Raw genomic sequence first — 27,152 nt, forward strand, 5'->3', positions numbered from 1 at the left:
CCTTAAGGTGCGTTGCCACGAAAGGGACTATATCCCTATTTTCCTACCTGTGGATAACTGAACATTTATTATTTTCGACAAATATATATTTCATTTGATTTTGATTAAATTTGTTTTTAAGAACAGAAATATCTATTCACGATATTAATTTATACTATCGTAAGAATTAATAATAAGTTTTTATTGATTTAGGCTAAAGTTTTTCAATAGCGGCGCACATAATGTAATTTAGAATTTATAATGCCCTAGCAATGGATTTATTATTACTTGGATCTTACACCAGATTATCGTGTACTCTGATAAATTCAAACTTGTAGCGGACAGAAATAACTCCAATCCCCCTCCACCCCTCCCTCCCCGTCGTTAACCCATTTCCTCCCACTGGATGAACCAACTGAACAATTAATGAAAAAGAAATACCAACCTAAATTTACAATTTTTTACCTGTCATAATATCCATGTATATTCTACATCCATTGCCCTAGCTATTCAATGATTATTATTAGCGCAACTACTTTATAACTTTTTTTACTTTATAACTTGTCTTCTGCCAAAAGCATTTATTTTGAGGGATTTTTAGAGGTGAGACAAAGGATAACAGATGTATGTACTCCAATTTAGATAAATCAAATTAACCCTTCTGTAGAATAGAATCATTTGTGGAAAAGATTAGAAACCGTGATATTACCCTTTTTTTTTAAGCTAACAAATGACAGACTGATTTTATAAACTTTTTAGGGTAATCTAATTTACAATCTATTGTACCCCGTATCTCCCTTAATACTACAAATTCTTTCGGCCCAGCTGTATGATATCAGTAGACACACATACATCATACTACTTGTACCATCGATTTTTATTATAGAATATAAAAAAAAACTTCTTGTATATTTCAGGTATGATAATTTCTTATGGAAGACATTTTCGACTTCATGGCATTTCTAAAAAGTGGCCTTGGCTGACATATTATTAGAAAGGTAATTATCATGGCCGATAATATTCATTACAAATTAAACCTATATATACCAAAAATAATGTTGACAATCTTTGTTATTATAATAACAGCATAATAATTTGACATGGCTTTGTCTATGATATCTTTATTTATTTTTCACCTGTTCTTATTTTACTAAAAACAATTGTATCCAGAGGTAGCGCAAAATCAAAGAAGACAGCAAACTTTAATACATTATGAATATAGAAAGTATTGGTTAATTAAGAATTCCAAAATTAAGACATGTTTTAACACTCTAGCTGCAAGCGTGTTTGTGTATGTAAAAATAAGACGTTAGCTGTCAGGGAGGAAGGGGACCTTTGACTTTAAATTAGACTAGTATCCAAAGTTTGGTACAACTTTATCTTATTCGTTGGATCAAAAACTTTAGGTACATTTATTATTTTGATTTCTTGCTTCTAAAGTATTAATATCCGTCCTGAATACTCAGAATGTATAACTTTGTTTGTCATTATTGCGAATGTATATTTATTTATCTCCATTGTGTTATCCCCTGAAATCCCTGCTTCGCAGTACAGAGGGAGCATCTGCCCAGTAGCCTCAATCTTACTGATATTTGACTGACTTTCAGACGTAAAGTTCCATAAATTTATTATATAGCAGCTTCGCTTCCCAAACACCCTGTGAGAAAATGTTTTTATTAAACTGACAAGAAAATCAATGTTTAAAACAATTTTTTCTCACAAACAGGTGAAGAGGGTGGCTGGGGGGTTGCAAAAATATGGGAGTTGGGAAAATTCAGCTACATTTCTCCATTGCAAATATACGAGAAATGTTACTTTAAAAACTATGTGATGCTGACTTAATGAGTAACTAAATAGTAATGTATCACTGTAAAAATCTTAATATTCAGATAATCAAAAATGAAAAAATAAGTTCAAATAATGCACAAGCAGCGTGAAGCGCACGTAAATGCGCGAAAAGTGCCGATTTAAAGCGCGATTTCAAAATGTTCTAAAACTTATTTTATTATTTTAAAACTTTGTATTTTTGATTGCTCAATGATAAGAAATTCGTATGCTAATAATCATCAAAATTTTGGATAAATACGTTTTGAATAGTGTTTCTAAAAGGAAGCACCCCCAGCATCTAAAGACAACGTATTTGAAGGTAAGGGATGACCTGAAAATAGCATAAAACCACACTAAAACTTAAAAACTTGTACTTTAACGCCGTAGTGGATTTGATGCGTAAATTGTTTTTCTGTTAGTGGAATTTTGTTCTCAAATTTTGAAAGATTTTTTCGAAAAATATTAGACTGTTTTACTTAAGAGATGTCCCCCTTGTGTTTTGAACCCCTAGAGGGGTTGTCCCTAGTATGTTTGTACCCTCTAATACTAATACATTGTCTCTTAGAGGGTTTGTCTCCTACTAAGTTTGTCGGTGTACCGATTGATATAGACTTTAATTAGTAATTCTTCAATGTAAATATTAAGAAATCTTAACACTTCAGTGGCTATAAGAATTATTGAACACCAATAGGACAATTCTATCATATTTTATTTACCCAAACATTAAATGACAGTAAACAAATATATCCCAGGAAAAATGAATACGATACTGATAGATAAAGTAACCTTTACTAAAATTATTAGGTGCAGAATTCTTCATTGGGTAGCTAAATACTAGTGAGAAGATTTGGTTGTAGATAAGTTACTGTTCCTGAAAGAAAAAAAATAAGTTTTTGCAAAATTTTTGCCTATTGCTGCATTTTTATTGTTTTGTTACGTGTATGTGTGTATGTGTTTGTGAGTAAGTTTATGTGTGTGTGTGAATTTTAGTGTTGTACAACAGTTAGGGACTATAACAATTGAAATCATATATTTTTGGCATAAAAATTGTGTTGAAAGGATCTAATATTCTTATAGATTTCCTAACTAATTTGCTGGGCTATAACTCAACTAATTTAACCTGACCAAAACAAGCATATTTTACCACGCATTACAAGATTTAAATTTGAAACCATTTTTTGCAACCCGACTGTGCAAAGCGTTATGCTGTAGGTGTTACATCGCCTCCGCAACTTAAACCATTCGCGATTTGATTTGTTTAAATTTAAATTTAAAACACAATAGCAGATAGATTAAAGGGGATGTTTGATGACAAAGACAAAGAAAAAATAATTTCGAATAAGTTCTGCGATTGGATTATATGAGGCACATATTGCGGTATTGAAAGCACACTGGTGTTGTATGCATTACTTATCAATTTTTACTAACTCTTTGCAGTTGTTACTACAAACCAACATAAATATTAGATTGATCATCCCTCAATTACTTTGTGTTAGTTGTTATATGATCAAAAAAAGAAGTGATATTGAAAATTGACACATCGATAGTAAGTAAGTCATGGCCACTTTCAACTAACGCTGTAATATGTAAACCATAAGAAAATTAAATATCGGTTGAATGTAATTTTGACTCTATAGTGATTCTATACAGTGGTGTTCACAGGGTTTTACAAGAAGGGATGAAAAGTGAAAGGCAATTTTTCCTAATATCTTTATAGGAGTTAACACCGTCCCCCCCCCCCCCCAAAAAAAAACTATTAAACTATTGAGGGTGTATGAGGTAGAGAGATTTATGGGATTATGATCTAGCAATAAATTTGATATTAAATTTGTCCTTTTGAGGTTTCTGTAGCTTTTGATATAAGTTGATTTTCTGTGTTTTTAATATGTGAAAAAAAGGTTTTTTTGCGGGATTTGTTTTTAAACCTCTTTGCAAATGAAAAGGGCTCGGGGCATGCTCGAGGGGAGGGGGGCGAATTTCTTAAAATCTGGGGTTAAAGCTTGTCATTTTAAAGTTCACATAAAGGATTAAAAGGTCAAGTTAAGTCACATTTACAAATTGGGGAGATTTTTTATGCAGTTCGCGATGGATGGGGCAGGGTGTCTTAACGGGCACTAGGGGTAAGGTTAGGTAAGTGGGGTTAAGGGGTGTTTTTGAGTTTTATTCATCGGTGAATAGACTGTGTTGTTTCAGGGAGGGAATGGACATTGGGCTGTTTTTTTACACAAGTCCCCAAAGGTTTATTATTTATTTTTTTATTCGTTGGCTTAGAATTTTAGAACTTTAATTTTGATTGTTTGATTCATTTAGTTGAGTGTCCAAACGTTTCAACCACTGTAATCTAAAGAAGAGGCAATTTTGTGTCTCATCATTAGGGAGGTTTATCGATTTATCGACCATTGTCTTGTCATTATAGATAACTATGATTGTTTAATGTTAAAAACTAAATAGGTTTAAAGTATGTAAAAATCAAAATAAGGATGACAACATGCATAAAAGGAAACACAACAAGAATACTACGCTTTTAATGACATACCTCTACAAAAGACAGTCGCCCAAAATATCAATTCAACTTTTAGACCTGTATTTGATTAGATTTACCCATGTACTTTGTAAATTTGTGTACATTCTTGGTCTACTTGGTACCTTTTTTCTACTAATAAGCTAATTTTATACGCAATGTTGTCGTATACAAAACTGTTTATAATTAAAGTATTAGCATATTAATAATATTAGTTACAATGCAGCTACTTCAGGGATCTTAAGGGATAAGACAATGGACAATTAATTGATGTACATTGTACACCCACAATAATGGATTCAAAACTATAAGTTTGTGCAACCCAATCAGGATTTAGTAAACAGTCCCCAACGTTTTTTAGTAAACGAATGGGAAGGAGATCGAGTTTATGAAACATTCCACATCTCCATAAATTGATCCTATATTAATAAAAGTTTCGCTGTTGATAAATGTTGTCATTCTTGTAATGATCGCTTGCCATTTATAAACTACTGTTAACTATTTCTTAATGGGGACCATATATTGCATATTAAGATCTCACAAACTGTTATTGGATGCCACAATACCCCCCAACGCGAATAATCAACATTTTGCTGTTACTTAATCACCATAAGACTGCCCTAATGTCATTATTAGAATGTAGTTATGTGGTAAAATTTAAAACTTTGTTTTAGTCATGATGTCGTCATAACTGTCGGTATTTTGATATGATGTCAACAATCACTAGTTTTATTAAATTCCATAGTCGACATAAAACATTGAAATTGTATATTTACTAAATAATAATGCACCCAAGTCTAACACGGTAAATTGCCCTTTCAAAATCAGGAGACGTTTGGGGGACTTACGGGAGGGGTGTGGGGTGGGCATATAACCACTTGATATTTGAAGGATATTGTCAATAAATGGCCTTAAATGGAAAGAATGTTAGTTTTAAATTCTGTAAATGATTTAAAGTCCAAACATAAATACGGTAATACGGAGATGGAATGGGTATACGTTCCCCAATTTGCGTACATTTGCGCTATTTTATCATTGGTTATGTTAATATAATTATTCTGGGTTTCAAAATTTAAGAAGTAAATAATATTGTCATCTTGTTTAAATTTTGTGCATGTAATAAAATTGTTTTAAACAAATGAAGAATGAGATGAAAGAGTCTTCCCCTAATTAAAAAAAGATACAAAATCACATTTTTCAGCGCTTTCCCTAAAAATGCCCCCACCCCACATTTTTTACCATCCCCTTATTATTAATTTCTTTTAAATCAGCCGTGAGGGGGGGGTGTACTCGACGAGGCTTATTGAGGAAACCGCCACTTTTTTCAAGAACAATATTGGTTAGATATAAAAAGAGAGGACATTGGTTTATATTCGATGGTTGTATCCCTTCACCCGTTGGTTGGCACAAATATATTATACATGTACTCAATGTTTATGGGCCAAATGAGAATTGATAATAAACTAAGGAATCAATAGATAGCGACATTCTTTCCTCAGCTTTTTATAACCAACAGTTTTTGCTTAGTTGGTCTTTAGGGTGTTTCTACAAATACAACTTTTTAAAACATTTATTTTATAGCAAAATCTAGTAAACTTACAATAGATTTTAGTTATTTATCGCATCGTATTATAGAAAGCTTTTCGCGCATATTAGAATGAAAATTATAGCATTATTACCAGTTTTGTGATTTGTATTTTTATATTTGTGGGGAAAAATGTCTGTGATATAATGCTATACATTATTTTTCAGTAAGGCTAAGAACGGGCTCTGGATCAAAAGATATTAATCGGTTTCGAAGCCTTACTTGAAAAAAATTTGAATTTCATGTTTTGTTTTATTGTATCAAATCTATTCAAACATCTTACAAAATGCAAGCAATGTAGTTAGTAAAATAATGTAAAGAATATTTATCTAATCGACGTAAAAAGTTATTTTTAAAGTAGCTGCGCTACTTAAGACGGATGAAATATTGTGATATTGTATGAACATAAAAATAAATTGGACAGCTAGACAGTGAGCATTAAAATAAATAAACATTAGATAGATAGAAGATAGAAAGAGAAAAAAAATTGAGTACACCAGAGGCGTGCACAAAAGGGCTGTAGAAGTTCTTTACAAGGGAAGAGGGGTCCAGCTATAGGCATAAAAATATTTATTATTACATAAAGTGTAACTTGTCACTGGCTAAATAACGATCCTCATCCCCCCTCCACCCTCTTTACCACAACCCTTTCAATCCTACTTGTCCAGCGAACTGACACATAAGTGATATCCATGTTGGCAACCTAAATTAACGACATTTTTTTCTTGTCATAATATCCAAGTATATTCTATATCCATTTAGACATATAACATGTAGGTTATAACATAATATAACTTGATCGTTTTCAATTATCAACTATAATATTAGTTGCATTTTCGTAACATCATACTTTTTTATGGGCGATAAAAGTTTGTTTGCGTTTTCCTAACACCATAGTTTCTGTTATATATGCATATTTTTTGCAACAATAATAGTTATTACTTTTTCGTAGCACCACATTTGTTTCGGTATGGGCATATGACTTGCGGGTTTTTAATTGGCGACAATAATTTATTTATAACAGTTTATATAACTTTAATATAAAGGTTAGTAGTAGCGAAGTTACAATATAAATACGTTTGACGGTCCGTCCGTCTGTACGAGTATGTTATCAGTTGCTTTGTAGCATAAAAGTAATTTTTTTGTGTGGAGATTTTCAGCTTATAGCATGTAAAATGACTGCTTGTTTACATCCTTTTATTTTATTTTATACTAGCGGCTTCGCCCCTAGCCTCTAGGGGCTTTGCCCCAAGAGGTGATCAAAAAAATTAAGGTGAAATTCGTAAAAGGACCAAGGAAATCTTCTGCAAAAAAAAAAAAAAAAAAAAAAAAAAAAGGGGGGGGTATTTTTTGTTTTTGGGGGGTTTGGGGGTGTTCCACCCCCCCAAGAAAATAGCCTAAAACCACCACAGGACCAGTAGGTATATACCCGGAAGAGTAGAATCCAATTGGTTCAGTGGTTACCGAGATCTTAAGCTTCAGACGGACGGACGGACGGACAGACATAATTCTACTTTGTATTATTGATAAAGTTGTCTGTATGATGCGCTTCTTATGGACAGCATTGTCCTTGGTGTTTATAGTAAATCCACTCTTTAAATGGCAAGATTTGTTTGTCAAAAATCATTTATTTTATACTGCTTGGTTTGTTCATTTCAAGACCTTTTATTTTACTTGATATTATGATATTTTTAGTTTCAATACTTCCATCTGATTTCGGTTAAATTTAAAATGTTGTCAACTCTGTTGAAAAAAAAAAAATATTTTGAATATTTCAATTAAGATATTTTTTACAACTGCTTCAAAATTACATTAAAAAAAGTAGCTGTCTATAGTGCCCTAGAAAAATGAGGATAGTTGTCAACTTTTGATACAATTTAGGTAGCTGTGTTTAGTGCCCTAGGAAAATGAGGATAGTTGTCACTGCTTTTGGCCTACCTATTCTATTGACGTTAGAAAATACCCTATATCCCATCTCTTTTCTAGGTGTTTCTTTCTCCCTTCCCTTTCTCTTTCCCTCTACTATGACGTCAATAGAATAGGTAGGCCAAAAGCTGTGACATCTATCCTCATTTTCCTAGGGCATTAAACACAGCTACCTAAATTGTATCAAAAGTTGGCAACTATGTTTCTAAAAATATTTAAACTAGGGAACCCTGTTATGGACAATCTTGATGATAAAAATCTGTATGATACAGAATGTTTATCTTAATAGCAAGAACAATGGCCAAGATATATTCACGTTATAAACATATATGCTCATATTCAGGCCCTATAACATATAAAAAAAAACAAGAAAGTGTCTTATTCATATCGGGGTATCCATGTAGTGTCAAAACAATATAGTGAAAATATTATTTTCCGGAAATAACTTTTTTTATATCATCTTATGTTTCCTTTTATATAAAGGAGCACGTTTTTAAAAACTTTTTCAGATTTCGATAAACACTGATCTGATTAACATGCTTCCCATTTGGCTCGGGATAGTTTATGCCTCTTTTATTCTTAAATTAAAGTCTTTGGATGGTTTAGGTTATTTTCTGCCACTTTCTACCCCTTCTAATGAAGCTCCTAAATATGCTAGGGACGCAGCTGCTAGTTAGTATGCTCAGTCTTTTTTTATATTATAGAGCAGACGCGTGACTTGAAAGGCCTTTTTTATTATTTATCTTACATAAGCTATTACATTTAATCTTTATGACCTTTTTAGATAAAAGAAAATAATCTTTTCAAATAAAAAATAATTCTAAGAAAACTAGGTCAATTATGCTCATATGTAGCAATAACAATTCACACAAATTATGAATAAATCACGAACAATAAATTGTTATCTTCTTAATATCGATTATTATATGCTAAAGAGTTACATTTATGTCACCGTATAGAAAAATATTTTCAGTTTTTTACAATTTTACTTTTAATTAACCCAGGAAGGATGAGGACATGGGATTGTTTGTTTATTACTACGTTAACTTATTCGCTAAACCAAAAACTTTGGGTACTTTATTGAATTATAAGACTATGATTGTCAAAACTTTTCAAACAATGATTTTAATCTACAGTAGAGATTATTTTGTTTGCTACATTTGGAATTGATATCAAATTATTGTCCATTGTCTTATCTCTGTTATAACCTGTCCATAGAATTTACAATACAACCATCTATTCTTTCTAGGATTTGCTGGCCATTTATCCTCCTGAGGACATATGGTCAACCTATTAGCAACCATCAATACAATATTAAGACCAAAATAATGCTTTCCAACCGATTTTTAGCTGCTGATTTTTGGGCTGCAGCCAAACCACGTATAGGACAGTACACAATCTATCTACTATAGACGCATATTATAATCTTAGCATCTTATCTTAGTTTATGTCTTTTGTGCGGTGTATTATGAATTCCGTCAAAGTGACATAATTGCAAAGTATTTATATTGGCAAATGACACAAAAGTATTAATTTTGTTTAACTATATGTGTTAATTAAAGTGAATTGGTCAAGTAGTGAGGGGACATTGCACTGTAAATGATGCTATTTTCCAAAGTTTTATAAACATGTTGGACTTTGGGCACTTTTATTAATTTTGATTAGATTGTACAAACTAGTGCTGTCCAAATTTTTATATCCACAATTTTTTTATCATCTTTTGATAAGTACATTACTTTATTGTTTATTCTATCTCTTTAGAAAACTGGACATGCTTTGTGTGGAAATGTAAAAATGAGACTTTATGTGGAATTGATGTCACACCCCATTGTGCTTCTGTATATTTATATTATTTTAGGTCAGTTAGGCCCCAATAAAATAAGCTATTGTCTTTTGCCAATTCGTGATTGTTCATACCTTGACGAATAAAAAAATACTCATTTCGTAGCGAAGGTACTTTATAGTATGTATGTTCGTCCCCATGTCCGAGTAAGTTTATAAAAAAGATGAATCTTCCTTGTTTACAAAGTACATAGCTCTCAATAGCATTCCAAAGTATTCTTTGTCCACAACACGCATACACACTTGTACAGACTAGTAAATATAAACAAACACAAAGGACTGTTTTATCCATGGTGTGCACAGCGTTTTATCAGGGTGGTGTGAAACTGTGGATTTTTCAATTTCATAGGTTTTACAGAAACACCAATTCTTGTGTTTTATCATTGGTCATGGGATATGTAAGGTTTTATTAAATAAGGATGATTACATCCAATATTAGCCTAGCCCAATTTAATTTTAAGCTAAATATTAATGCATTCGTAAAGAGATAGGGAAAAAAGAAAAGGAAAAGAATGAAAATTTTTATTTAAATGGTAACCCTTTTACCAACAGAAGGACAGACAGACAGACAGACACAAACACTTATACATTGGCTCCGCCATTAAAAAGTACAATTATTTATTCCTATATGATTGATATTTCCCGGGGATAATTCGACTCACATACTCTATTTCAAAACTTTCCAACATAAACTTATTCTTTAACGTCTGAACTTATCTTATGTTTTAAGATTAGAAAAACAGCTACCTCACTTTAATTTCAAAAACTTTTTTCTGCTTAAATATTTGAAAATACTTTTTTTAAAGTTGCTCATTTGGTTGATTCTTTACTCATAAAGTTGCAGATTACGTATAGTAAAAAAATTCATTTATGATAATTTTAATTTTGAACAAATGAAAGATTTATTTGTAGCTCTACTATTCATTTGTTGAAAATGCGTAGTATACAAGATGCTTGAAACTTTATATTGTGTCTTATTGTAAAAAGAATAACCATACCTAAAATAAAATCAAATAATTAAAATTAAAATTCTGTATAAAATAGCTAACATTCACTATGAATAGAATTAACATACTGATATTCCAAAAATAGTTTCTACGCATGTAAAATTGTACAGATGAACGGACACACAGACAAGCTCTATACAAAGAACAAATTTTCTGTTAAAAAAAGTAGAATAAATAGTATTCATATGCTATCTGTGTTTTGACCCATAAAAACAATCAATATTATAACTTTATGTTTCTATATTCTTACCAATTTATATTTTTAACGGAATTCTGTGCTAGTACCCAAAGTCTTTTTTTTTGGAGGTAAACGTCAGTTATTCTGGTACGCAAAGACTGAATTTTAGATCCATTGCCTACTCACCATATCCCATATAAATTTTTTTTAATGAGCTTTGATGATTTGATGGGAAGGGGGGAGACGTTGGACTTTGGACACTTTTATTAAATCGTGATTGGTTGGTACAAACTAGCTGTATCCATACCATAAACCTATAATTCTACAGAAGGAGTAGTTTTGTTTATCATAATTTGGGATTTACAACAATTATTTATCCATTGTCTTATCCTTTAAGTATAAATATTTTATCTTCTTTAGTTTTATAAGAACACTTCTCTAATCTTTGTTGTATTGTTTCAGGAAGTGAAACTAGAGATAGATTGTACCCTGGCCAAGCAGAACTTATCCATCTATCCATCCATCAACAGACAATAGAGGCATACTAATATCTATCTTTGGATAGATACAGTTTTGTCTATCTAGCCACAGTCTGTCTATCTTTTTGGATTCTATCAAGGCAAAATTCGGATTCAAGGTTGCTACTTTTTTTAGTTTTACCTTAATGAATTATTAAAACTGAAGTATTGATGTCTATATTATTTGGTTAATGTTTTTTGCGTGTCCCGGTGTATCCCTTAACTGGCTAAACCAATTTTACAAATATTCCAAAATAAAACTACACCTAATTAGAAATTTTCAATTTTTTCATATTCTCTCTCCCTTCCAAAGAAAGGAACTTAAAGCATAGTCACTACTAAATCCCAAACTTATAACATTAGAGCACAGCCACTAGTAAATCCCAAACTTATAACAACTTAACTACTTTCAATATAAATCCGAATATTCTCATATTCCTAGTGACAACAGCAACACCAACTTGAGTTTTTAATCGCCATGAAATAGTTTTGACCATGTGAACTGACACTGTAGACAGATCTATAGAGCAGCCACGCCCAAATGTTATCATGTGACCCGTTCATTCAAAGATAAACATGTCTACGAATTTGTGAGAATTTTTTTAATCTTGATTTTAATCAATTCAAAAACTGAAAATCAATCATAAAGGTACAAATAGTGATAAATAATAAACAGTGAAAAATAATTTTGGCGGGTTTTTCTTTGCTGGCGAATAAAAAGCAAGATGGCGGACAACGATTTGGCAGCTGATCAGAAAAATATAATTTCAAGGTGAGTCATTTTATTTTTTGTGTTCATACAAAAAATTGTTCAACTAAAACTTAGAATTTGCATATAAACAAAATTTATATTTAATTAACAATCCCTTTCCTTCCTAAATTTCTAAATGCAGTGAATTAAATTAAGATAGGAAAATTGTAAAATAAAATAAAATTTTCCTTCTATCCAGAATTTAATTTAAATTTTGCAAAAAAACCTAGGAAAAGGGTATTAGAAATATATGTAAAAAAACATTAAGCAGACTTACATTATGAAAAGAATTAGTATTGATCAGAGAATCAGTATATACCTCGAATTGTAGAGTTGTCAAAACACACCCCCCAACTGTATTCAACCTTATAGCTTAGCTCACAATGAGGCTTATTGGGTGGCTTGATAAGGCTTAGGGTATTATGGTGCATGGCTTAATTATCAATCTCTGCGACTGAAGGGTTATCACTGCCGGGGCCTAAATGATATCGTAATTTTTAAAGCATAAATAAGGACAAAATAAATTTTATGGATTAAAATATCTCTCTCGTACTTCTGAGAGATACAAGTGTTGTAGTAATTTTGCTTGGATTAAACAATAAAATAAACTCAGGGCAAGGGACAATAAAACTAAATTTATAAAGAAATAAGAGGATGCTTGTCTGGCTTTGCTGAAAGATCTTACTACAATGTGATTCTACTGAACATTAAAGCTAAAATAGGTCTTTGAAAGGGTTTTCCATATTTTAAGGGGGGTTACATCAACATAAGAAGTCGCCTCTGGATATAAATTAACCAATCCAAAAGTAAAATAATTTTTCCTCTCCATCCCCCCCCCCTCCCTCCCTTCTTTAAATTAAACCTATACGCCTTTAGTAATGGGATGTTTGACTGTCTCGTGTCAGTTTCTTAATTTTAAAATATTTAGGCTATGATTTCAAAAAGAAATTTAATCCTTGATTTATTTACAATGATTCCCTTGGCCATCTATTTTATAATTAATACTTTGAGTTTCAAATTGTTTTCTTGTTTAAATTTTAAACATAATTTGTCTATTAATTTTCCATTGTCCTAGGTTATTAACTTAAATCCTATATAAAGTAAACAATATTCAATAGATTTAATATTCTAGAGAGTCAACCAAACACAATAATCCATTCCAATATAAAAAGAATTTCTAAAGACTAAAGATTTTTGTTTATATTCAGTTACATATGATTCAATCACGTAATACAAGTATTACTTTCTATATAAACTAGTAGCTGTGCCCCTAGCATCTAGGGGCTATGTCTGTAATGGGTAAGAAGGGGGCTGAAAAATAGCCTAAAATCATCCAGGGACATCTGCGAAGCTTCTCTAGAAAGGAGAACTCCAATCAGATCTAAAGTTGTTGAAGCCTTAAGCTTCAGACAAAAAAAAACTTCTTACTTTATGTATATAATAGGATTATTGGAGGGTATAATATTCCTAATTTAACTGTTCATAGCTGACTTTCTATATGAATTAAAATGAAAATAACTAAATGTACCTAAATGTGATCGGATTGATCATGCACGGTTTTCCTATTGGTCTTATTAAGATAAAGACGTTTTATATCTATTGGATATTCGTCATATTTTGGATTAACCCAATTCCTCCGAAATAAGTGCATACCTGTCAGGAAGACAGGTATAACTCTGGTAAAACTAGTTAATAATTGGTTTAAATCAGGAAGGGGGGGATATTTGACATTTTATTTTATTTGTTGGCTCAAACATTTTGGTAACTTTTTGAATTGTGATCAAACTAGCAGAGTTCAAACTTTTAATCTACAGAAATAGGAATTTTGTTTATCATCATTATTGTTTTCTTTTCCGCTTTTGTTAGTATTTTTCTTTTTTATGCAAAAATCTAAATTATTTTTTTTACAGGACCCGCGATTGTGGTTCGGGTCTCGCAGCCCTCCGAGATGAACACATCCTAATCCTAGAAAACATCAGAAACACCGAGGATACCGGAGGCGGCGGTAACAATGCCAGTCCTGTCCTCGAGGAGAGGATCGCCGCCGTGACGGACAGCCTTGAGAAGCTGGAGGTGGGTGTGGCCGAGTCAGGGGTACTGATTGCGCTGGCCGGCCACTTTGAGCGGCTGGAAGCTGACCGCACCCTTGCAAGACTGGAAATGCGTAGAATGCAGGTAAGCAGCTGCGGCTTATTTTTGAATGTTTTTATCAGCAAAATTGCTTTTTTATGTGCTTCTTTATAAGGTTAGGTTAGAATTTAAGTTAAGTCTTAGAGAGTTAGGGCCATACAGAGTTAAAGCTTCTAATGTTTTCAAAATTAAACTTTATTGTAAAGAAAAATTATTGAATTAGAATAAATAAAAAGTCTGAGAAGCCATTAAAACTTTTATATCAGACTAAAAATAAATTCATGCAAATTTACGCAAAATTTTAACCAACAAACACTATGATAAATATATTTAGCGAATTCTATTTTATTAAATTAGTAAGTTTTGTTTGAGTATGTCACATAAGATCTATAAGACGGTTGGACCGATGAACCCATGATTTCCATTTTCAGGGAAGTTTTTACAGAAAAATATAAAGCTTATAACATGGGAAGAGGTTTCCACCCCTCCGAAGATAAAATGCCTCCCTCAGCTCCCAAATAAAAAAAATATATAAAATATATCTAAAGGCAAAGCCCCTAAAGGATCACCCCTCCCCCCTCCCCTAAACAAAGATAATTATTTTTAAATATAAATAAATGAAGGGGGGGGGGATTCCCACCATGACTAGAGACGAAGCCACTAGTGATCTTTATAGCTCTAAACATAAATTAATAAAAACAAATCTCCCCTCTCCTCATAATTTACAAAATTTAATTTAGGGAAAATACACATATATTCCAATACTTGATTAAGTACATTATATTAAATTTTTAACATTAATTCAAAAACACTCCCTGATTGCAAGAACAATAATTACAACACAAGTATAAATTGCAGTCAACAAATATTTAGATAAACATCTGAGTATATAATACTTATTAAAATATTTCGTGCTATAAGGCAATAAATCCCATGGGCATGATTGTAAAATTTAATTAGATATTTAAAAAACGTTACCAGATAAGACGGACGAACTTCTTGAACAGTAGCTTTACAACTAAAAATCATGATTTTGTCTTAAGTTTTTAAGCCTTAATTTTATGGTCGAGATTTCTTTGCAGTTTAATGTAATGTTCTCAAATAAAAGTCTTTATAATTACAGGTTTAAAGGAAATAATTTTTAGCCAAAACTTAAACTGCCAACCAACCGTTTAATTGCTCTACCTTTGTCTATATTTTGACATGGCAATACCCCAATCTAAACTGTTTTTAAGTATGTTATCCTTGACAGCGGACGGAAGACTTTTTGGTTGGATGAATTCTTAATATTTTTATTTTATTTACATTAGACGTAATGACAAAGTTATTAGAGTGATACACATTTATCACTTAAACGTATTCAAAAGACAAATTATTAAAATAAAAGAAGATCTTAAGATCCTAATGATTTAATGTATATAGCCTTTACCCAGCGGGGATTCTCTAATCTAACCTAACAAAACCTAAATTTCAAAATTTCTAAAACCGGGCTTTATCCCTGCGAAGCTTTTTCAAATCTTACCTAACCTAACTAAGAATACAAATTAAAATGTTAAATTGGGACATGAATACTCCACTTGCCGATTAAGGGACTTTTCACATAAGATTACTTTTGGCTTTGAAATAGAGCTCTAATTTACAAGTCTAGTGTATATGATATACAATATAACATTTGATATGATTAATATACAAATACTGTTTGAAAATTACTTTATAATTATTGTCAGTTTTTATATTAAAAATTAACGTTCAGCCGTTGTCTTTTAAAATTAACAATTTTTAAATGTGCAAAACATTATCATTACTGCTTATATGAGCAAAATCTAACCTATTCTTGAAAAAAGAGATTACAAATGAAAAAAGGGTTAATTCGTATTTTAAAAGGATTTTTAGTACTTTTCCTCAAAGTGCCTGTCGAGCACTTAAACCTTCCCCTTTATTTTAAAACAAATTGTAAATAAAATGGTTGCTTTATTACTATGCCTAACCCCTGTGAGGATCCTAATCCTGCTGGGCCTATACCTTAAGTGCCCTGCAGTACCCAATATAACCTAACCTAACCTGGCGTAAAGGAATTAATAAGCAAAGAAAAGCTTTTCAATTTGTTTCAAGAATATAAAGAGGGAAGTTTTCTGTGCTCAAGAAGACACTTTGAGGGACAATGCCTAATACTCTGTTCACTCTGTAATCATTAATGGTCGTTAGTCTGACTTTCTTATTGATTGAACTTAGCTTTTATAGATGTTGTCATCCTTGTTTATCAATAATTTTCTTTTCTGAGAAAACACTTGAAGAAAAAGATGAATCATTGAATGATTTTTATAATTATTATGCAAAAGTCATAAAGTAAAAACTTTTAACTTCAGGGATAGTCGGATTGGTCAAAAATCTGAAAATAAATCGGTATTCAATAAAAATTATTATATATAGATGGTATTTGCCTTAGTAAAGTTTTTTGGTCTTGAAATAGCATAGAATTTCGTTATTCTTTTTAGAGATGATATTGACTATTGTACATAACGGTGATTTGAATATCAGCTACCTATGCTCCTATTAAACATATGACAGCCTTGACCGTTTTTTACTTTAAAAATGTATTAAAGAAATATGAAATTTTATGCAGTGTAATTCAAAAAGTATAGACGTCCAAGTTTTTGGGGAAAGAAGTGTTTACCTCCTCAAACTTTAGATTAACCCACTCAAATTTTTGAAGCCCCTCATTTTATCCCTGTTTGAAAGCCCAATGAAAATTTGTTGGAATTGAAATTAAAATTTAGTAGAGTAAATTTTGTGTAAAATTGTTTAATTTAGTGTATAAAGCGAATATTTACTGGCAACGGAAATGGGAGTAAAGTGCATTGAAAAGACACTCCAACACTTACCAATACAATAATCAAGAATAAATTGATTTGCAGAAACAAAAAAGCGGTACTTTCCCATAAAAGTCTGTTGAGCACTGAACTAATTTCTTTAATTTATTTAATTTTTTGAATTAATTTAAGATAAAATGAATTGTAGGTTTTTTTTCATGCGGTGCGTTAACCCTTTGGGGCTACCCAGTTTAACTTGGCCTGGATTGTTCTTATAATTTTAACAATTGTGACCTCCCTTTTTTCCCTATGTACTGTACAATGTATATATAGAAAGATATGCACCATTCCTATCTTTCTAAGAAGATTTTAGCATGAATATATCTTTCAAAGCGTCCTTTTAGTTTCTGCTTTGTGTATATAAAGTAGAATATGTCCCATCCCTGCCTTTCTAAAAGGCTTTTAGATTTTCAGAAAGTGTTTAGGACTAAAGTTTAAATTTTCTTTTCGGGAAGCGTTTTAGATGTTTTTTTTACGTCAATAAATTTATAGTATATATCTGTCTGCCTTTTTTTATTTTTGCAACTGGCCTACTAATTAGATAAGAAACCATTTCAATGATTTTTGATTTATTTATATTCCGAGTAAAGGGCGCTATCACTCCAAGGACCTTCTAAACTTCTCTTAACATAACCTAAAAAAATAATTAAAACTATATTTTTTCTCCATAAAAGTTGGTTTGTACAGTCCAATTGCTATTTGCGAAAAACCGCCGAAAAACTCTAATAAAAAATATTATCCCTTTCAATAAAGGTTGGATAAAAGCGTGTAGCACTTAATAATTTTAGGCTTTAAAAGAATGGCTTTTTACTTTTTTACACAATCGTTTGACAACAAAATTATAATTTTCAACTAATGCAGGTGGAAAAATTTACAACAAAAAAATCTATGCCAAAAAATAAGAACAACAAAAATTGCTGAAACTTTTAGCAAAACTTTTTTGCAGGCAGCTTTTTCAATTGTTTTTCTTTTTATGGTTTTTAGTGATATAATGCTTCGCAAACCACTGGACCAATTATTGTCCTTTATTGGTTCTGAGTAGGTTTATTTTTATTTTGGGATGGTTATTTAGCTTACAAAGAAACGTATTAGCCCTCGACCCCCTTCCCCCCTAAAATTTTGTTTTCATTTACAATCCTTTATTTCTAAGTACATATATGAAAGGGCTACATTTAAAGAATTTTAAAGAAAATATCAAATGTGCTGCTAATCTTTATTATTCGAAAAGTAAACTACAATGTTAAAACACCATTAAAAGTTTCTTGGTGTAATATTTTCCAAAGTTCAGGAAGCATACCCGTTACCATCCGCCGTAGAAAGAAGGGATCTACAGCCGCGCCTTCACATACGCAGCCATGAGGATTCTAAAACTCGCAATGCTGTGGCTGCAGTTGCGGCTTAGGCCAGCTTAAATGATTTCCAGCCCTAGCAGCAACCGGTAAATTTTAGCTGATATCCAATACAAATTAAGATAATCATCAATTTTAAATGAACTTACAATGCATGTAGCTAACAAAACTAGTCCAGTTGCTGAAAATGATAACCTTATTGTTCCATAGTTTCCAAAAGACCAACACATATTCATTCTACTGCTTTTAAGTCAAACTTACGTGAAAAAAAAACGGTTACAGAACCCTGTATTGACAAAATGATTTTTGTTGTTGCAAAATTTGGTTAAATACTTTATATGATTAATCATGCAGAAATAAACTTTGCAGCTTTCTTATTGGTGACAGCATAAAAAAAATCTGAGAAAAAATTTTAAAGCTTAGGCTTAGGAATCACCCTCTAACTTTAAACTTTAAGGTGGGAATTACAGGATAGATATAAACGTCCGTTCGTCTGTTCCTCTGTAATAAAAAACTGTTACTTTTATTTCATTTAAAAAAAAATCATTTATATGATTTATTTGCAACTAAATAAATTTTGACATTTTTAAATTTTGAATAACATTTCAAGCTTCGCTAATTTTTTTGCATACGCAATTGTCATTCTTGTTAAAAAAATAAATAAATTTTTTTTTTACTTTTCAGTAGGATGTAGGCAAATCTTATCGATATAGTGATAGGACAATTGATGATGAATTTATATTCTATAAAATTCTTATGTGTGAATTTCTGTCTTTTGTATATTAAAAAATATTTTAGGGAAAAAGGGGATGTGGATTAATTTAACTCTCATTGTCCTTTCTCTCTTCCTGACAAATATATATTTAGTTTTATTTTGGTTAATTTTAACCAAAATTGGTTTTAACGGAATTCCAATTATTTTCAGTCAAAATATTTTGGACATTTTTCCATGTTTCCTCATTTTTTACATTCTTATTTTTCTGAAGCATACCTTTCCTACAACTAGGGACAAATTGTCCATATGTACTCAGGGGATGAAAACAAATTACGCGTAGAATTGCACTTTTATCAGGTAAGCTTCAATAGCTGAAAAAGAAAGACCAATACAAAAAAGTCTTTCTGTTAAATAAATTGTTTTTTAACCCCATTCAGGGAATGTGATTTTTCATTTTGGTTTTTACAAAATTCGTTTTTTTAATAAGAATAACAAAAAATCATAAAAATTTATGGAAAAGTAAAAAGTAAACCTTTCATCTACCCATATAATAAGGTAAAAAGTCACATCGAAGATAATTTTTTTTATTTAAATCTAAAAATATATTACTCCTAAGTAAAAATTACCTATATAAAACTTAGGAACTGTAAGGGATCGAATGGACGATACATCACAAAAATTGACAATGTCCACTCACTCTTTAATAAAACTACAAGAAAAAAGCTGTTTTAATCTCTTGTGGAATATTTAAAGAGGTTGACACCAAGAATGTTTATTTGATTTTTAACTGGGCAGATTTTCATTTCAAACAAGTAAAATGTGATCCAAAGGAAACACAACTACATGCACAGACTCTGTTAAACCTAGAAAAATTATGCTAACTTAAGTATATAAGTATATATAGTCAAAAGTGTTATGTTACTGTGACCTAAAATGCCAGATATTTACATTAGCATCATGTTATGTCACTTTAAAATCTAGTTTGTAGTTGTAATTTAAGGAAGGTACAAAATTTCTCTTCTGTATGTTTTAAATTTATATGTCGAAAAGTTCAGAATAATTCGTATAATTCAATCACGATTTAATAATCGCCCCTTAAGTTTTTAAGCCAATGCATGAGAGATCGTGTTTATAAAACTTTGAGTAACAAACGGTATATTTCAAAGTCCAATTTTCCCTTCATTCCTATAGTAGTCATATGTACATGATAGGTTTTATTATATTGTTATAGAGTAGCTGCACTTCTCAAAATATAATTTATCCTTGATCCTTCGAGAAATATGCAAAATCAGGAGTTACAGGGAAATACAGTCATCACTTATAGACAACGACTGTGCAATTATAGGGTTGGTCTTCTTTCTTGTATTGCTCTTTATCTAACAATGACATTTTATGTCGAACATATTACTTTTAATTTAAGTGGCAATGGCTGACAAATGATTGATCTAAGTGTCTGATTTTTATACAGAGAAAGGTGGAAAAACCTGAAATATTCCCAAGACAATTACATACCAATAGAATAAGCCCAGGACCTATGTGAAGCTTCCAAAAAATGAATAACTCAATCGGTTCAATGGTTAACGAGATCTTTAAAAATTGGAAGTATTTGTCCTGAAATCCCTAATATCCTATTTTGCGAGATATTCTTGCAAAAAAAATGTGAAAGTAATGGAATTGTCTCTGCAAAAAAATAGAATTTAATACAATACTCATGCATATATACACATATAAAGAAATAAATAGTCATGAATACAGTTTTTTTTTGGGGGGGGGGGGGAATATTTAATGAAAAAAGAAATATAAATAGTTTTAGTGACCCTTTTACCGACCGTTTGTCTGATTTTTCCCCAAAAGAACGATTGGACTATTCCTTAACCACTCACCAACTCCAAAATTTAACTTTGTTTTGAAGGAAAAAATATTTTTTTTGCAGGGAGGAGGGTATTTTGTCTCAGGGGAGGGAATGTCGCAACACTCTTCCCAAAAGCCTGACACCTTCCCTGAATCAATGGAAAACTTTCTTGAAAATTGTAGAACGATCGACCTAGCATTTGAAGAGATTTAAACGGATTTACATCTTGATATAGTACGCAGATTTGCCTTTTGATATAATTCTTACAATACATCCATATACAAATTATTCAACTTGAAATGACACCCGTGCAAATCAGACACACATACATGGCAAAAGATGAAATACATAAAAATATACAATGGCGAATTTGCGTATAACAAGTCCCAAGCGCCAGTCCATATTTTTTATCTTTTCAAAACTGCTCCTATCCTGCGGGACTCTCTAGAAACCTGTTATACCTCGCTTAACTTTTTAAAGAAAATTTTGTAACAAGATGTATTTATTTAACGGTCTAACATAATTTTTGGGGCATTGCAGAAACGTAGACTGTTCCCATGTTATGGTTCTTAGTTGTTTTTAAAAAAATTGGCTAAGAGTTTGGGTACCAGTAAAATTTCAAGTCAAATGTCCCTTCTCTTGCAATACATTTATATTCCCTCATTTTACCACTGTTTTTTTTCTGAAAACTTGTCTCTTGCAAAGTTTTTGATTTCACGGACACAATTGGGTCAAAAAGGCGTCAAAACAATAAAGGTCTTAAGATTAAAGGGCCAACACTTCAGTAAAAAAAATATGTAAAAATAGTGAAGAGGGATATTGACCAAAAAGATATTTAGTACAGCTGCTCTTTCAATTAGTATCTATTATTCAATTATCCGCGATAATTTGACTCTACGACAAATTAACCCTCTGCCAATATCCCTAAATATGTCAAGACTACATTGAAAGGAAATTTGAAGTTTTCGAATTGAGAGAAAAATTTTCTATCTATCTATATAAAAGGGTAAGGAAAGATGGGACAGTGTTTTGAAAAGAACATATAACCCACAAGGAGGAAGGGGACATTGGAGTAAATAGCACTCTTAACCAAAATTAATTAATAATGTTATCTAAAACTTTTGGTACTTTATTAACTTTTGATTGGTTAATTCCATACAAGAAGTATTCAAACCTTTCAACCAATAATTTAACCTGTAGAAAAGGTAATTTTGTTTATCATCATGTATATCAAAATATCGTATAATGGCCTAAACCTTAAAATATCCCTGTTTATGACCTAACCTCTTTGCAGAATTGCACATTCTTGAAGAAGAACAATAAACCTACTCATTTATACATCGTTTTTTGACTTGGGAAAGTAGAGGACAATGTTAGATTAAAACTTAAATAAAATCTACTTCATAATAAACCTTCACTTTTATCAACTTATGTTTGATAATTCTTCAATAAATTTTATAATTGTATAAAAGCTATGTGACGACCCTGAATTTGTGAAAGATGTTATAGCTTTTAAGATAAAAATAAAAATCCGTGTGAACACTGAATAGCCCCCCATAATCATATACTTGTAAGTTGTAGGAGCGGGGCTAATCTAAAATTTACATTGTCTGGAACTCTATTAAAACAGGAAACATTTTGTCGACTTTGTATTGTAGTCAACTATATGTAAATTGTTCAAAATGAAATATCTATAGTCTAGTTCACAAAAGACATAGGTCGACCTCTGGAAATTTTAGGTCAACCTATAGATTCTTTGGGTTGACCAATTTTATAAAGGTAATTGTTGGTTGTACTTGTTTGGGTTGACCTATAGAAAAAAAATGTTTGACCTTAAAAAGTTATTTATGAAGTGAGCATATGAATAATGAATATTCTTTTTAAAGTGTGTTTTTTTGTTTACATTAGGTAATACTACAAAAAAAAATATAATAATATTCAAATAGTACTAATAATTTTCTGCTGTTTAAAATAATATATTTTTTAATATTTTTTTAGTATATTTAGTATCCTTTAATTCCTACAATTTGTCCTTTCCAAATGCAAAAATCATTAATTTTATATGGGGGTTATTTAGATTTTTCTCTCTTTATCTCTTAATTTCTCTTCTCCCATATTTTTTCATGGCCAACACCGCATTGTGTTAGTACTCATCTTTTGATGAGTATGTGTAAAACAAATTATTGGCGCTTTCCCTTATTGTCCCTAGCGAGCACAGAAACAAATAAATTGAAAATAAAGGGTTGTTGTCACAAGGCCTAACCCCAGCGGAGGGACATAACCTTGCGGGTCCTAATCTTCAATTTATTTCAAAAAATGGGAAGGGTACCTATAAAAACTTCCCTTAAGAAGGTGTAACAATAAGTTCAGCAGTTTACGAGATTTATATTAACATTGAAGATTAATACTCTATTACACACAACATACTACTTTATAGATTGTATTATGTTTTTTTTTTAACTAATGACTTTATTTTTTTAGGTATGTTGTGCTTGATTTTATTCCAAGAGACACAAGCAAAGCTTTCCTAACAGCAAAATTCAATGATAGAATTTGTTAGAATATTCTATCCAAAAAAATTCCCAAATGATGGAAATATCCTTTGGGGATGTTTATTTAATCAAATTAAATCCTAGTATATTTGCGCCAATGCGTCATTCATTGTATCTATCTAAACTATCCCTTTCAGCGTATATATGCGTAAAAAGCATACGTTTCTTCACAATGTTAATTGCCAAATAGCTAGAAAATGTTGTATTGTCTTTTAAAAGATGGATGGATGGGCCGACAAATAGAAGGATTTAAAAATTGTGGATTAAACGTTAGAAAGTTTGGTTCCAAATAAATAAGAAATTATGTATTTAATAGCTGACTATTGAATTGTCAAAATTGCTTATTTATTCTAGTATTTTAATTTAGCTATGCTAAAATTTAGTTTCTCATCCTTGTTTCTTTTTTCGTATGTGCCCAGTTCTCAAACAACTTTCAGAGGTCGACCGATTCATTCTGTAGGTCAACCTAAAAAAGTACAAATAACAAATGCCTTTATAAAATCGGTCAACCTAAAGCTGCTTTGTGTCGACCTAAAATTTCCAGAGGTCGACCTATGTCCTTTGTGATTTGTGTATTTCAAGCGAGGTGGAGTAATAATGATAAATAAAGTTAACCCTTCTGTAGGTCAAAATTATTTGACACTTCTAGTTTGTACCAACCAATCAAGGTTTTATACAAGTACCAAAGGTTTTTTTATGCAAACGAATGTAAAAAATAGCCTAAAACTCATCCTTATGATGTTATATCCATCTAAAGTAAATCCACTGAACACTAAATTGTGGTCTCGTGTCTAACCAATTCTCCTCCATTCTTTTCTTAACTATTCATTTCATGTTTAATAGAAAGAAATTTGAGGCTTTGTGTACTTGGGTTCAAGGTTTTTTATTTAATTATATAGTGGCCAGTTTTTTTAGCGGGATGGATATATAAAAATTTTATCTTTTTCTTCATATGTCACTATCTTTTATGATATTATATAGCCTAAAACCTGTATTAGTCAAATGCAGCAACAAAACTATTCACCTGTTTAAGAGATATGAAATAATTTCGTTGTCCCAACCGCAATATGAATTGTCATTGTTTGACCACTTGAAACCATAATATTTCAACAACTATAGCAAAATCCCCTAATTCACCACTGGGGCACTTAAATCTCATCACCATCAATTTAGATTTTTAGGGAGGGAGGGGATATTGGAGATAAATTATACTGACACTGAAAGTAATATTAACATGTTACCTAGTTATATTTTGATTAATGAAATAATGTCTAAACTATTCCATCATAATTCTAAACTACATCAGAGGTTATGCAATATACATATATATTACATATAAATGTATAGAAGTATACATTAGTTATATCTTTAGTATTATCCCTTAGAATCCCTGAAATTTTGAGAGAGAAAAATTTGTTTTTATCAAGTAAAATAAGGTTTAGAAAATATTATTAAGGATTAAAGCTCCTATGGAAAAAAAACTTAATAATGAAAAGAATGATGTGTGTGTTTGTGGGGGTGGGATGAAAAAAAAATAGTTCAGTGTCGATAAAAATGATTCAACCCAACTACTCAACAACACATAAACAACACCAACTTCAAGTGATGTTGTTTTTTTCAGGGAGAAGGGACAGCTTTAATTAAAGTTAATAACTTTATGTCAATATTTTTATACACCTATAATTAAGGTGTTAGATGTTCATTTCTTTAAAGGAGTCTATAGAGTATCTCTAGCATTCCAAAAACAATATTATAAGTATTTGTGTATAAATATTTTATGAATATAATCTTTTGTCATCCCTCCCTTATCCCTGACACAAACCCTATTTTAAGAAACATTAGTCTACAAGATTTGATGATACTTGATAATAAAGGTGCGTCTAATATTTTTCAGTTACTCCAAAAATATTAAAGTTTAATTGTATTTTTTTTGAATATTAAAAGGAAACCATTTTTTATTTTATTTTCCTCTTAATATTAAATATTTTACTTATAAGAAAGAAAATTTAAAAAATAAAGGATATTGATAGATATAACAATAGATAATAAAATGATGTTTATCCTCAATGATTATAAAATAAATATCATTTTAAGCCTTTACTTAAAATTTTACTATAGAATACTGAAATTTTGTTTTGAATACATTGCATTGGAAGAGTTTTCAAAATTAATTTGCTATTCTGAAAAGTTTTCCCTTTGTGTAAATGTCTGTACACCATGCAGCCTATCATTTAACTAACAGTTAATTAGCAATTTATATTTGAATGATGTTCACCAGTTTCTAAAGTTATCTTAACTTCTAATGTCACTATAGAGTTTGAATTGTTTATGCTAATACTCTATTGTCATATTATTCATATAGATATATCTGGAAATTATATTATGTCTCTAAAATTAGATATTTAATAGATTTTTAATTAAGTTTTAAGTTTTGTAATTTCTGTAAAATCTCCTCTACTCTTCGCTGTTTTTTTTGCTACAATAAGCTGATAACATATTTATTATTTAAAAGTTTAACTATTTGTATATTACGATCCTGTTTTTATAAAAAAAATAGGTGCTATCGAGCAAAGAACCCCCCTCCCCCAATTTTTTATTTAAACAATTTAAAAACAGGGTACCACCTCTCTACTGTTCTGTTTTTTTCTATGCCTACCCCAAGTGGATTGCCCCGACTCTCAATGCGGGGTTACTCAGTACCCAATACAACCTAACATAACCTGATTAAATGTAAAAAACAAACAAACGAAACCAACCACACCCTTATTCAAAATAAGGAAGAGGGGAGGAGGCTTCAGACAAAAATAAGCATATTTTTCTTCATTGAGGTATGAGTAAAACTCATGAAGGTCTCTTTTTTGTGTAATTTCTTACCATCTTTACATCAAAAGTTTGTTCTTTTAATTTTCTTTTTCCTTTTCTGAAAAAAAATAGAAAAATAATGTTCTATATATCAAACTAATAACGGTGTACATTCACTTTCACACAAGTATCACATTATCAAATCATTAAAAACGCACATTGTTACAACAGCACAAAATGTCTTTAACATATTGCTTAACTCTTATTAACACGCCCTCTAATTAAATTGCTAATCATTGACATCCAAGGGGAGCAAGAGCCAAAAAATATGGTCAAAATAAAAAAATGTACTCCCACCATTAATAAATAGATTAGACGTCCTAGTAGCTAATGCTTCCTATTCGAGAAAGAAGATGTGACGCGAAAGTGTGGTCACACCAAAAGTATACCTGAAGATATTTGGGTTAAGTTTTGCAAAAAGATTTCTTTCCATCAAAATTATTTCTAGGGTATTGCCATGGTTGAGGAAAGACAATTACGGTAAAATTTTTATATAACTTCCTTCTAGAAACTTTACCAACAACTACTTCGAAACAAAATGCTAAAACACACAAATAGGGGGTAGAATAATTCTTAGCCAATTTGTCCCATAACCCTGAAACCTCTTTGGTTATCGCAGATAACAGAATTTTATAATGTAGGACATTGGCCAGGGATCTTAAGGGATAAGACAATAAGCTAAGAAAAT

The 27,152-nt window shown here is 30.9% G+C and overlaps 1 protein-coding gene across 4 annotated transcripts in view; it reads left to right on the forward strand.

Moving 5' to 3' along the window:
• The window catches only part of LOC145317003 (kinesin light chain 1-like), a 158,864-nt gene that overhangs the window by 107,965 nt on the left and 23,747 nt on the right, over positions 1-27,152 (forward strand). For 2 of the 4 annotated variants that reach the window (XM_080157861.1, XM_080157859.1), the window contains exons 2-4: positions 11,328-11,484; positions 11,826-12,155; positions 14,045-14,309. In XM_080157861.1, the coding sequence (XP_080013987.1) occupies positions 12,109-12,155; positions 14,045-14,309 (312 nt within the window). In that variant the 5' untranslated portion in view covers positions 11,328-11,484; positions 11,826-12,108. Of the gene's footprint in view, positions 1-901; positions 978-11,327; positions 11,503-11,825; positions 12,156-14,044; positions 14,310-27,152 lie in introns of those variants that run through there. The other 2 variants (XM_080157862.1, XM_080157860.1) reach the window with 2 other exon arrangements.

The sequence above is a fragment of the Acartia tonsa genome, chromosome 4 (assembly GCF_053477335.1).
Source record: "Acartia tonsa isolate MP-2025a chromosome 4, ASM5347733v1, whole genome shotgun sequence".
In the NCBI taxonomy this organism is placed as follows: domain Eukaryota; kingdom Metazoa; phylum Arthropoda; class Copepoda; order Calanoida; family Acartiidae; genus Acartia; species Acartia tonsa.